Raw genomic sequence first — 12,307 nt, forward strand, 5'->3', positions numbered from 1 at the left:
TGAGGCTCTGATGAACATTGCTTCTGTCATCAAGTTCTTGTGTTCATACTTTGAACTTAGCTGAGTAATGTTGGTATCAGCAGACTCTACTAAAGCCATGCCTTCCTAATTAATAATGCATTCTTAATAAAAAAAAAAAAAATCTATTTCTTCATGTATTTAATTACCTAGTGAGTGTAAGACTGAATGAAGTTAATACCGTGCAGATTTCAAGCAAAACGCTGCTTTTTAATGTGCTTCAGTATAGGCTATGCACAAGTCAATAGACATGATTTTTAAGCTTCAGTTACCTTTCATTACCCTGTGCATATTCAAATTCAGATTGATGAATGCTGAACCAAAAGCAGACATCATAGAGTTAATTGAAGTTCTTTAAATTCAGAGGCAAACTATTTTCATAGCTTTGTTTTGAGGGTGGGTTGCTTTTGATGTCTGGGGTTTTTTTGGCTAAGGCAATGGCAAACATTTATTTATCCTGCTCCCTCCCCATTTTCCACCATCGTTGTTGCCAGTGATGCCTGCAGTGCTCAGTGGTCAATGACCCTCAGCCAGGGTGAGCTGCAGGAGCCTTACAGACGGGCCTGTTCTTTCTCCCAGTGCTAGAACAAGTGCAACAGCACAGTGCCATTTTGCTAAAAGCTAATATTTTTCCCAGCAGCTTCTTCTCCAGGCAGAATGAAATGCTTTCTTCAAGAGCAACCACATCTTTTCTCTGCCTGAAAGGTTGTGTTTGTTTGGGGTTTTTTCTCTTGCTTTAGGTGAGAGATAAAAAAAAAATGAAGAGGAAAGCCCAAGGAAATGCCAAAAGTACCACCTGGTAGTAATTTTGTGTGAGTGTCTCCATTTACACTTCAAACTTGCTCTTGGAGAACTTGGAGCTGCATTTAAAATGTATTTTGGTAGGTGGTCTGCTGCTGACTATCTGCATTTCTTCTTCCATTTCTTTTCTGTGCTTGTTTGGTATTGCTGCTGAATGTCCCCAAAGAGTAAAGTGGTGTGGAAGAGTTGAGGAAGCAGCTTTTGAAATTCTAAAGCTGATGTGTAGGTTTTGTTCCTCTTGGATTTTTAAAAGCAGGTATGTCATCCAAGTTAACTTTCTTCAGCAAGTAACAAGATTGTCGTCCTTCCACTGATGCTCTGTATTTTAACAGAGGTATTTGATGGTGCTGGAAAGGAGCAAGATGCAGAATGAGTTTGAGAGAAGTGATTTAAAGTGGGAGCACAGATGGTTGATTCCTAAAAATCAAAAAACGGATGTTTTGTTTTGTAGGAAAATGAAATCTAATCCTATTTGAGGGTCAACAGGATAAATACAAAGAACTAAATACAGATGTAGATACATATATACATATATGCGTATATATATATATATATATATGTATAACCCCCCGCCCGAAATCTATGAAGCAGGACTGATTGGTGCCATAGCCCAGGCAGCCTGTGGATCTAATTGCCTGCCTGTATTCAGCCCTTGCCTGGATGCCAGGGGAGACGTCTCTGGATTTGTCTCCAGACAGCTTTCCAGGGATGATCCTGCTCCTTTCCTGGTGCCCCAGAGTGCTGCAAGCCCCCCGTCCTGGGGCCATGGGGATGCCTGCCGGGGCCTTTAGGGTCCCCCCTAAAGGGCAGACAGGGTTTGACTGCAAGCTTCCTTGGAAGGTGGAGGCAGGTGAATATTGGCCACCTTCTTCTTTCCCGCTGCCCTCCGTGCTCTTGCAAAGCCTGCTGGGGCACTGGGGCTCTCCATTGCAGGCAGTCTGGAGCTGCCATGCAAAGCCATCTCTCAAGGAGTCCCCAGGTCTCAGGTGCAACCTCAAGAAAATGACACAGCAACGTGTAGAAAACGTGAACTTTATTCACTTGACTACTTCTAAAATCTACAATCCAACGTTACTAGAAGACTATGGGGTAAGAATCTTAAGGCTAAGAAACTTCAATGCTTCAACTGTTTAGAACTGAACACTAAGGGAAAGGTCAACTTCTTGGGGGAAACGTGGTGGGGAATCGAACAACAACAGGGGTGTGGCTAACTTGTAAGGTGGGGAACGTCGCAGTGCCTGGGCTGGGCACTGGTCACCCGTTCCCCGTAAGGTTCTGTAGCTGGAGCGCGACGCTGGAGGTCAGAGCTGTGGGGAGGTGCGGAGTCTCCTGTCACTGCCCTCTTTTGCCGCCATCTTGGTGGTTGGTTGAGGGCTGTCGCGAAGGAGCAGCCGCATCAGGTCGCGGTTGTCCATCAGCAGCTGCATCAGCTCCGTGGGACAGCCCTGTCTTCGATGGCGGCGGGGCCCCGCACGGCCCGAAGGGCTCTGGAGATTCCGCTGCAAGGCAAAGCACAGGGATCCCCATGGAAGAGGCAGAGGGGCAGAGCGGGGCCGGCACCTGTGGGGCTGCCTTTGGCCTGGGAGACAGAGACTCGGGCCCAGTTGGGCTGGGCTGGCCCGGGGAAGAGGCTGCAGCAGGCAGAGCTCTGCCGCCTCTGCTTGGTGCTGTCCATGGAGCTCAGCCCCTGGGCCGCATTCCCCAGCCAGGAGCTCAGGCCCCTTCTGCCGCAGGGCATTGGCCAAAGGGTGCCCAAGAGGCCCTCAAGGTCTGCCCCATCCCGCCTGCCTGACCCCCCACCCCCCTCCTCACCTCTCGCCAGCGTCTCTGAATTCTTTTTCCGAGCGACCATCCCATGGCCATTCCTATGATGAGCAGGTCGATGAGCAGGAATGTCCTGGCCGCCCACCGGATGCGCTCAGGGTCCGACTCGTCCAGATGACAATCCTCCAGAAGCAGAGGAGAGGCATCCGTGCTGCGCTCAGGTTTGCTCACAGGGTCGAGGGGATGAGCCAAGAGCAGCAGCACGTAAAGCTGCAGCAGCGCGGAGGAGCCGTGAGCAGCCATAGTGCTCTGCCAGCAGCACCGAGGCTCTGGGCGTCTCTCTGCGAGCAGCTGTGCCTGGGCACTGGGGCGCAGCAACAGCTGGGGACAGTTGCCAGCCAGCGTGCCGTCCCCAGAGGCTGTGATGTCACAGAAGCACAGAACACCCTGGCTGCAGAGAGCCCTGAGAGAATGTTGAGTCCAAGCTGGGAGCCATGGCGGCAAGTATGGCCAGCAGAGCGGGGCCCGAGCGCTGCGGCCTGGCTTGCCTTGCACCCGTGCCACAATGATGACTCCAGCAGCCCCTGTCAGGCCATTGCAGTATCTGATGGCCCACGCTGGGCACAAGTTCTTCCCAATGGCCAGCGTAAACCTCCCTTGGCCCAGCTTCCAAGCCTTGTTGGCATCTGCTCTCTCTTGTCCTTGCCCACCTGGCTGGCGCTGCCGTGTTGCTCGCTGGCCTGTCTGTGGGAGAAGAGGCTGTGCCAATGAGTGCTGCTCAACTTGGAGGCCATTCAAAGGAGGATTTGATTGTGCCTGCTGTGGGAAGAAGGAATATGCGTGCACATGGCCACTTCCCATAGGTTTTACCCCAGATTTTCATGAGCAGCTGTCCTAGTGAAAGTCAAGTCTGTTTTAGTGAGTATTTGAGGGCTTCCAGAGCACAGTGCCATCTCAGGGGAATTCTGCTGGTTGAGTTCTACTGAGGCTTTGAGATGAGTTGCAAATCCTGAAAATGTTCTCCTTGCCCAGGTAGTAATTTCACAGTTTAGACTGTGGGGATATTGATTGCTCAGTGTTGAGGACCTCATGTAACTTTCAGCCCCAGAAATTTTCAACCTCCAGTGATTGTCCTTGAGACAAAACCATTTGAAATCTTTTTTTCTGTGGACAGGAATTGCTTCGGTGTTACTTCACATCATCCATTAAAAATTTGATGCCTGGAACAAGTCCCGAGTGCTGTGTGATTTCCTTGGTCGTGTTCCTTGGAATGGCTTCCCCCCCATTTTCTGAAGCTGGCCCCAGAAAGGTCATAGATGGGTGAGAAGTTCTGAAAGGCCAAGTGGTGCAGATCTTTGCCTCCTGTTTCGAGGTCTGCGGTGAGCTGTGAGTCAAAGAGCTGATTTGAAGTGATGGTGAAAACACAATTGAACCTTTTTGCAGCAGGGTGGATGGATAGAAGCAAAGCACAGCACGGCTGGCAGCAGCAAATGAATTAAAATGCATCCCTGGAATATGTTTCTTGGATTGTTCTTCTAGTATTGTGGTAGTAATTCTGATGTCTGAGTAGTGAACAAGCAACAAGTAGTGAACACGTGATTTGTAGTCAGTTTTCTATTTCTTATGTAGTGGAGAGTATGGATGCTAGCTTTGGAGCAGGCTGCAGAGAGCTGCAGAAACTGCAGGCCCCATGGCCTATCAGTCCTGCCCGAGAAGCTAGCCTGGGAATTCATAGGAGGATTTCAAAACAATCCTCAGAGACAGAAAACAACTGCCAGGTGCTGTTTGTCTGTCCTCTTGTTTTCCTTGCAGGAGAAAGTCAGGGGGGTGGTGAGCCCCGCTGACCAATGATGGTGATGTAGCACTTTACTAAGCAATAAGAGTTTCCTTTCTGTACTTTCCACGTATCTGTCTATTAGACAAGCCTAGAGTAATAAAGTAGAGAAGATTCTCCTGTTGTGACTCCCTTGAGAGTCCGTGTCGTTCTTTCCCACCGTTCCCAATCAGAACGACAGAGGAGATTTTTAAGAATTGTGTTTTTCTCTCCTGGTTGAGGAATGTGTTCTTCACGGGCTGAATCTTCATATCACTTTGTTTTTGTAGAAGAGCAGTTTCAGCAGCAGATGATTCTCCTTGCCCTCCTTTTCATTTTTCTTATCTGTATTATTGCCTGGCAGGTTAACCTTTTCAAATTGCGTGCTGCAAAACGTTGCTACTAAGGATAGTTGGTGTCCAAACAGGTTCTTTTCTCGCTTGGATTTCAACTATTGCAGGATGAAAGGTTTCTAATGAAGCTACAGAATTGCATATCACTGGGACCTTGACTTCTTCCCTGCTTGGATCTAGATAAAGAGATTCTTGCCAATTGAACTGCTGACATATTATGTAGAGATCAGGAGTGGCCACCACAAGTGGTACTGAATTCTTGGAAATGTGGTGATTTTTGTTAGAAATGATTTTAGCTTCGACAGTGCAAGCTTATCATATCCATCTGCATTTGTGTTCTATTAATCATGGGGTTTTGTATTAAGCATGGGCTTCAGTTTGCTGTCTTTTTGTCACTTCTTCAAATACCAGTTTTCTACACCTGCTGGCTTGTTCCTTCTGACTTCAAATGGTATCTCTTGGGCACATAACTTCATCTTATTGTGAACAGCGCAAAGAACATGTTTTGGTCTGCCTTGATTTGATGGAGTGATTGCTGTGGAAGGACTGGGAGGTTTTGTGGTTTAAGGTGAAAGAAGTTCAGCAGCCTTGGCAAGTAAGTGTGCCAGTTTACAAGGTGAATCTACAGAAACCCCCGTGCTTCAGCTGCAATGTACAATCTCTGAGGCTGCTGCTGTCGGGGTGCCTTTGTTCTGTTGGTTTGGGAACCCATATTCTACACAGCATCATTTGTCAGAACTCCATTTCACTTGTACAGTCCCTCTGTTTTCCCACTTCTGAATGATGGTTTTCTCTGTGCCTTTAACATGGGGAATTCTGGGTGATAAAAATAATACATATTCCATAATGTTTTACGTTTCCTCTTGGAGTTTTTTCTAGTTTTCAAATAATTACCTTTTGTTTCTAGCTGGGGGCAAAATGCATTTGCAGTTTCAGTGGTTTTTTTCCCAATTTCTAATCTTACTTGGGCACTAGATAAGGGAGAAAAATGCCCTAGTTTCATGGAAAAGATTCTGTGTTATTCCATGCCTTGAAATGAATTAAAATACGGTTCTATTGCTCTCTGTTTCATTTCTTCACTTCATTTGGTAGAGTTTAGAAATCTCTTGCCATGAACTAGGTAGTGCAGAGTGCCTGCCTTGCTGTGTTGAACTCCTGGGTGAGCATGCCAGGCTTAGTTTAGAGATTTGCTTTTAAACATCCCTTATTCCTTGTGAAATCTATCATTTGGTTTGTTTGTAGTTGTGTTAGAAGATAAAGAGGAGGGGGATCACCCTGGAAAATTTGTCATCTGAACTGAATTTGTACCCTTTAGGCCATCAGTGACTGCTCCTTAGCTTTCTCAAGGCATGAAGGACACTGGGAGTTCCTCCCAGACTCTTCTTTTGGGACAGCAGTCCTTTCTCTTTGGCTCCATGAGATGCTCTGCACAGGAGTGCTTGAGCTCTGAAGGGCAGGGGCATTCCATGAGGGTGAATAATAAAGAACTCCTGTAGCCTGAACTGTTTCCAACTTAACCCAGCAGAAGGAATTGTTTCCCAATTCTGAGTCTAATGGTGCTGCTGACAAATTGTGCAGTTTCAGAGCAGCAGTGCAAGATGTGCAAGGGGCTTGTGTGGAGGGAGAGCAGCAGCTTGTAACACTGGACCTTTGTCCCGTGGGCAGCTGTGCGGTTTTAAGCGGGAATGTTCCGGAGGGGTGTGGAATTGAAGAAATGTTTGGAAGATTTGTAGGTTTGTTGCTGTAGGTGTGAAGGGTGGGGACAAGTCTTGTCCAGTGACGGAGCAATGATTAGGTAAGGTACTGGGAGAGCATCTGAGGATGGTGTTGCTGTTGCATGTGATTTTTCTGGAGGCCATCTGATGCACACAAGATTTGTTATGACTACCAGGATTGCAACTAAACAGAATGCAGTCATTTTTCTTGTAATTTAGTGCAGCAACTTTTGATCCGTGATGAGCTGAAGGCTCAGTGCACAAGGCTGAAAGGAAATGGCACGCTCTCAAGAGATTTTGGTCTTTGCGGCTTCATGAAGGTGGATAGGACATAATTCCTTCGCTCATTGGAGCTGCAGAGTTTAGTTTGATCTCCTCTGTTTCTAAGCAGTGCTAAAAGGTGTTCCTTCCCTCAATTTTGATGGCAGCAGAGAGTCAGCTAATGAATGTGGATCTAGGTAAGGTTTGTGGAACAAAATCAAACACAATTGTCTGAAAAGCTGTTAGACATGCCTACAGTCAGTGTCAACAGAGAAGGAAGAGGTTAAAATTCCATCTTAATTTTAGAGCTCTTCCTCTCTTCTGCCTGCTTTTCCCATAGTGCATATGGAACCAGCATAGTTCATTTGATCCCTACCCCTGAGTGCAGCAGCTCACCTGCTTTCTGCTGCCCGCCTTTGCTTTCTTGTCAGATGGAAACACTGAAATAGAAAAGGTGATGTGACTTAATTGACTTCATTCAAATGCCTTGGCAATTGAATTTCTGTCTCTTGGCTGGATACTCAGCATCTCTAAGTGCAGAATCCTCCCTGGCACCGTATATCCTCGCCTTGTCCCTGCCACCACCACTCAAATATTTTCCTTTCATTGTAAAGTGAGTGAGATTTTACTTGGCTGGAATTCTGCAGTGTTAGGGAATGAAGGCTTTTTCCTTCCTCATTTTTTTATAATGAATTTCTTTTTTATTCTATTCACACCTTCTGAGTGAGCCTTTCATAAGGGCTTCTGTATTTCACAGCGGCTACACCTATTTGGGTCTGAAGACTTTGATACAATTGTAATCACTTGGAAATGGAACCTGTTTGATTTGTATGGAAGGCAGCCATTCTCCCTGTTCCAAACTTCCTAAAATAGTTTATCCACGTTGAAAAAAAAAATACCTCTTGGAGATAGTCGAGACAGTGCATGATGGTGATTCCAGGGATGGAGAAGAAGGACCATCACCTTCCTCACACCGTCAAACTTGAGACTAATAGTCAGGTCTGCAGTTCTAATTTTAATCCACAGTAATCTACAGACAATCCTTTATTATTTAAAAAGCTGATACCGTCAAGTTGGAAGCAAGCTGAAGTTGGAAGAGTTAGGTTTCTTCAAAGCTCTTGTTTCCAGCGGGATTGGAGAGCCTTTACCTTTTGTAACAGGAAGGTTTTAAATTTGTAATGCTGACCTTGCAACTGGAACTTGGTGGCTCCATTGTTGCACTTGGAGCAGCCAGATGACCTCAAAGGAGAAGTGCGTTGTTCTGACTTCTGTGGAAGCAGTGGCTGCAAATACCATCAGGAAGTGCTGGACTGGCAGGACATTGGATGGATGCTCTTAGGCCACAGAGCTGGAAATATCAGCTGTAGCCACATGGTAAGTCCATTTATGTAATTCCAAATCTGTTCCTCACACGATCTGTGCTCCTCTATTCTCTATCAGCTTGGTGAGGAGGTAGATGAGACTGTTGGGGGAAAGAAACCACTTATATTTAAAGCAGAGTAACTGTCCTATTATAAATGATGAAGATAAACCTGTGAGGCTACCAAAGAAATCTTTCTTTGTCTTCCAGTTAATAACTTCAAATGGATAACAAATCTATGCTGTATAATCTGCTTTGGATGGATTTCCTTTGGAACATGTGCTTCTTCCTGAATTACAGAACTGCAATATTTTCACTGCTTCCCAGCTCTGCCATCCCAGCATCTCCCCTGCTTCCCAGCCCTCTGCCATCAGCATCTCCCCTGCTTCACAGCTTCCCAGCCAGGTCAGTGCACTGGGGGCCGGGGTGGGCAGTGGGTTATGGGGTTTTGGGATGCGCAGGGATCCCAAAGGAGCCCCTGTGGAATGGGCCCGACATCCCAGCGTGCTCCCGGTGCCCCGGCAGGGCGGTTTGCCTGGAGAAGCTGTCAGGCAGGATTTGCTGGGTTTTTCACAGCTCTGATTTCTCCATCCCCCGGAGTGCCCTTGCTAAGAGGAAGCATTGATTGCTGCCAGGCAGCACACACACGTGGGAATGTGATTCATTCCGGCCCAGGCCTCAGAATAACTTCTGTGAGCTGTTATCCCTGCTAAAATGAGCCTTTTCACAGTTCTCTATTTCCACCTAGCGCACACACACACACACACAGTAAAATTACAGAGGGAAATAAACTTCCCTTGGCTTGGGAAGAAATTTTGTGTTGTTGTAGGGAGCTCTTTCTGAAGGAATAACAGGTGCCTTTCTACTACAATAATTTATATGGAAACCCAGCACCGTGTTTATTTGGTGTCAGTCTAGGGTGAACAGAAACCAGCACAGGCAGCTGGAAACAAAGGTCCTCTCGTCCCATTCCACAATATTGGTGTTAAAAATCTCTGTTCAAGGCCAGATTCCACCACAGGAATCTGGCTAAGAAAATAAGAGCTTATTCAATAAGAAAATGCCGCACTCAGAATGTTTCTTTGCATTAGGATTTTCCCAAGTATCTCGTTTAGCTTTTGTTAATAGGTTAAAGGTAAAAGGGTTTTGGTAACCCTTTTTAAGTGTACCTATTTCCTCTGTTAAATGGGAGAACAGGAGTGCAAAGCCCTATGGACGGGGGCTGCTGGAGAGATCCTATAAACCTGATTATGTCCTAGAGACCTGAGTCATCATTTCATCCCATTGCAAAGTCTCTTATTCTTTCAGTTCAGTTAAACCTGCAAAGAATTCAACCCTTAGAGCTTTAATATTTTTAAAGAGACATTCATGTCCAGAAGGTGTCTCAAGGTGTTTGTTCCATCAGGCTGGGTTTGATATCCCTATTAAAAATATATATGGCTCAATTGATGAGAAAATCTTCTTCAGAGAGAAGGATTTTTCTTCAGCTTAAAATCTGAACTATAAAATTGAGTACAATAAAGTGAAGAGTTGAGTCATGAAGCAAGGGATAGAAAAGAAAAATGACCATGCACATCTTGTGCTGAAACTGCTTGGATTTATTAGGAAAGGTCCAGCAAAATCCTCTGTTAGGAAGCCAATTAGAATTATTTATTCTATTGAGGGGGTTTGTGCCAGATCTGAAGAAATCACTTGAAGAAGGAAACTTATTTGAAAGCTGCAAACATAAATGTTCTTTTTTTGACCGAGTGATGGAGATTCTTCAAGTCTCCTCAGAATCCCACACAATTCCAGAAAAACCCCACAAAATTCCAGAGAAGTCCCACAAAACTCCCTAAATCATTTCAAAACCCTACCAATTCACAGGAATGTCCCACAAAATCTCCACCAATTCCCAGAACATCCCACAAAAATCCCACAAAAATCCCTAAATCTTCTGAAAACTCGACCAAATTCCAGAAACGCCCCATAAAATCAGCACAGTTTCCCACAAAATTCAAGAAAAAACACCACAAAATTCCCTAAATCTTTTCAAAATACCACAAAATTCTTAAAAAGCCCCACCAAATTCCCGAAACATCCCACAAAATGTCCTCAATATCCAACAAAATCCCAGAAAAGTCCCACAAAATTCCCTAAATCTTCTGAAAACTCTACCAAATTCCAGAAAAATCCCACCGAATCTCCACAAATTCCCACAGAATACATGAAAAATCCCTGATAATTTGTCAGTTCTCTACAGAATCTCACCAAATTCCTAAAAAGTCCCTCAAAGTTCCACAAAACACCCACAAAATCTCCCCAGTATCCAACAAAATTCCAGGAAAAATCCCACAAAATTCCCTAAATCTTCTCAAAACACGACCAAATTCTAGAAAAATATCCCACCAAATCTCCACAAATTCCCACAAAATACATGAAAAATCCCTCAAGATCCCTAAATCGCCTCAATATCCCACAAAATCACACAAAAATCCCACAAAACCTCCACAAGTTTCCACAAAATCTAAGAAAAATTCCTCAAAATTCTTCAAGTCTCCTCAAAACCACACAAAGTTCGTGAAAAGGCCCACCAAATTCCAGAAAAATCCCACAGAATCTCCACAAATTCCCACAAAAATCTAAACCAAATTCCTCAAAATTCTTCAAGTCTCCTCAGAATCCCAAACAATTCCAGAAAAACCCCACAAAATTCCAGAGAAGTCCCACAAAACTCCCTAAATCATTTCAAAACTCTACCAATTCACAGGAATGTCCCACAAAATCTCTACCAATTCCCAGAACATCCCACAAAAATCTCACAAAAATCCCTAAATCTTCTGAAAACTCGACCAAATTCCAGAAACGCCCCATAAAATCAGCACAGTTTCCCACAAAATTCAAGAAAAAACACCACAAAATTCCCTAAACCTTTTCAAAATACCACAAAATTCTTGAAAAGCCCCACCAAATTCCAGAAACATCCCACAAAATGTCCCCAATATCCAACAAAATCCCAGAAAAATCACACAAAATTCTCTAAATCTTCTCAAAACACGGCCAAAATCCACAAAAATCCCACAGAATCTCCACAAATTCCCACAGAATACATGAAAAATCCCTGATAATTCGTCAGTTCTCTACAGAATATCACCAAATTCCAGAAGAGTCCCTCAAAGTTCCACAAACATCCCACAAAATCTCCCCAGTATCCAACAAAATGCCAGGAAAAATCCCACAAAATTCCCTAAATCTTCTCAAAACACGACCAAATTCTAGAAAAATATCCCACCGAATCTCCACAAATTCCCACAGAATACGTGAAAAATCCCTGATAATTCGTCAGTTCTCTACAGAATCTCTCCAAATTCCAGAAAAGTCCCTCAAAGTTCCACAAACATCCCACAAAATCTCCTCAATATCGAACAAAATTCAAGAAAAATCCCACAAAATTCTCTAAATCTTCTCAAAACACGGCCAAAATCCACAAAAATCCCACAAAATCTCCACAAATTCCCACAGAATACATGAAAAATCCCTGATAATTCGTCAGTTCTCTACAGAATCTCACCAAATTCCAGAAAAGTCCCTCAAAGTTCCACAAACATCCCACAAAATCTCCTCAATATCCAACAAAATTCCAGGAAAAATCCCACAAAATTCTCTAAATCTTCTCAAAACACGACCAAATTCTAGAAAAATATCCCACCGAATCTCCACAAATTCCCAAAGAATACATGAAAAATCCCTGATAATTCGTCAGTTCTCTACAGAATCTCACCAAATACCAGAAAAGTCCCTCAAAGTTCCACAAGCCTCCCACAAAATCTCCCTAATATCCAAAAAAATTCCAGGAAAAATCTCACACAATTCCCTAAATCTTCTGAAACTTGACCAAATTCCAGAAACGCCCCATAAAATCAGCACAGTTTCCCACAAAATTCAAGAAAAAACAACATAAAATTCCCTAAATCTCTCAAAACTCTACCAAATTCCAAAAAAATCCCACCAAATCTCCACAAATTCCCACAGAATACATGAAAAATCCCTGATAATTCGTCAGTTCTCTACAGAATCTCACCAAATTCCAGAAAAGTCCCTCAAAGTTCCACAAACATCCCACAAATTCTCCCTAATATCCAACAAAATTCCAGGAAAAATCCCACAAAATTCCCTAAATCTTCTCAAAACACGACCAAATTCTTGAAAAATATCCCACCAAATCTCCACAAATTCCCACAAA

The 12,307-nt window shown here is 44.2% G+C and overlaps 1 protein-coding gene across 1 annotated transcript; it reads right to left on the bottom strand.

Moving 5' to 3' along the window:
* Nucleotides 1-1,835: 1,835 nt before the first annotated feature.
* Nucleotides 1,836-7,615, bottom strand: LOC147652462 (uncharacterized). Its single transcript, XM_086892596.1, has 2 exons — nucleotides 2,632-7,615; nucleotides 1,836-2,318 (listed from the first exon to the last, which is right to left on the bottom strand). The coding sequence occupies exons 1-2, from the start codon at nucleotides 3,442-3,444 to the stop codon at nucleotides 2,121-2,123; spliced, it is 1,011 nt and encodes a 336-aa protein (XP_086748722.1). The 5' UTR covers nucleotides 3,445-7,615; the 3' UTR covers nucleotides 1,836-2,120.
* Nucleotides 7,616-12,307: the final 4,692 nt, after the last annotated feature.

The sequence above is a fragment of the Cyanistes caeruleus genome, chromosome 6 (assembly GCF_971803275.1).
Source record: "Cyanistes caeruleus chromosome 6, bCyaCae1.hap1.1, whole genome shotgun sequence".
Taxonomy (NCBI): domain Eukaryota; kingdom Metazoa; phylum Chordata; class Aves; order Passeriformes; family Paridae; genus Cyanistes; species Cyanistes caeruleus.

Coding starts and splice junctions, on each gene's coding strand:
- LOC147652462 (XM_086892596.1), bottom strand. CDS start 3,444: ATGGGAAGTGGCCATGTGCACGCATATTCCTTCTTCCCACAGCAGGCA. Junction 2,319..2,631: donor TTCAGAGACGCTGGCGAGAG/GTGAGGAGGGGG, acceptor TTTGCCTTGCAG/CGGAATCTCCAGAGCCCTTC.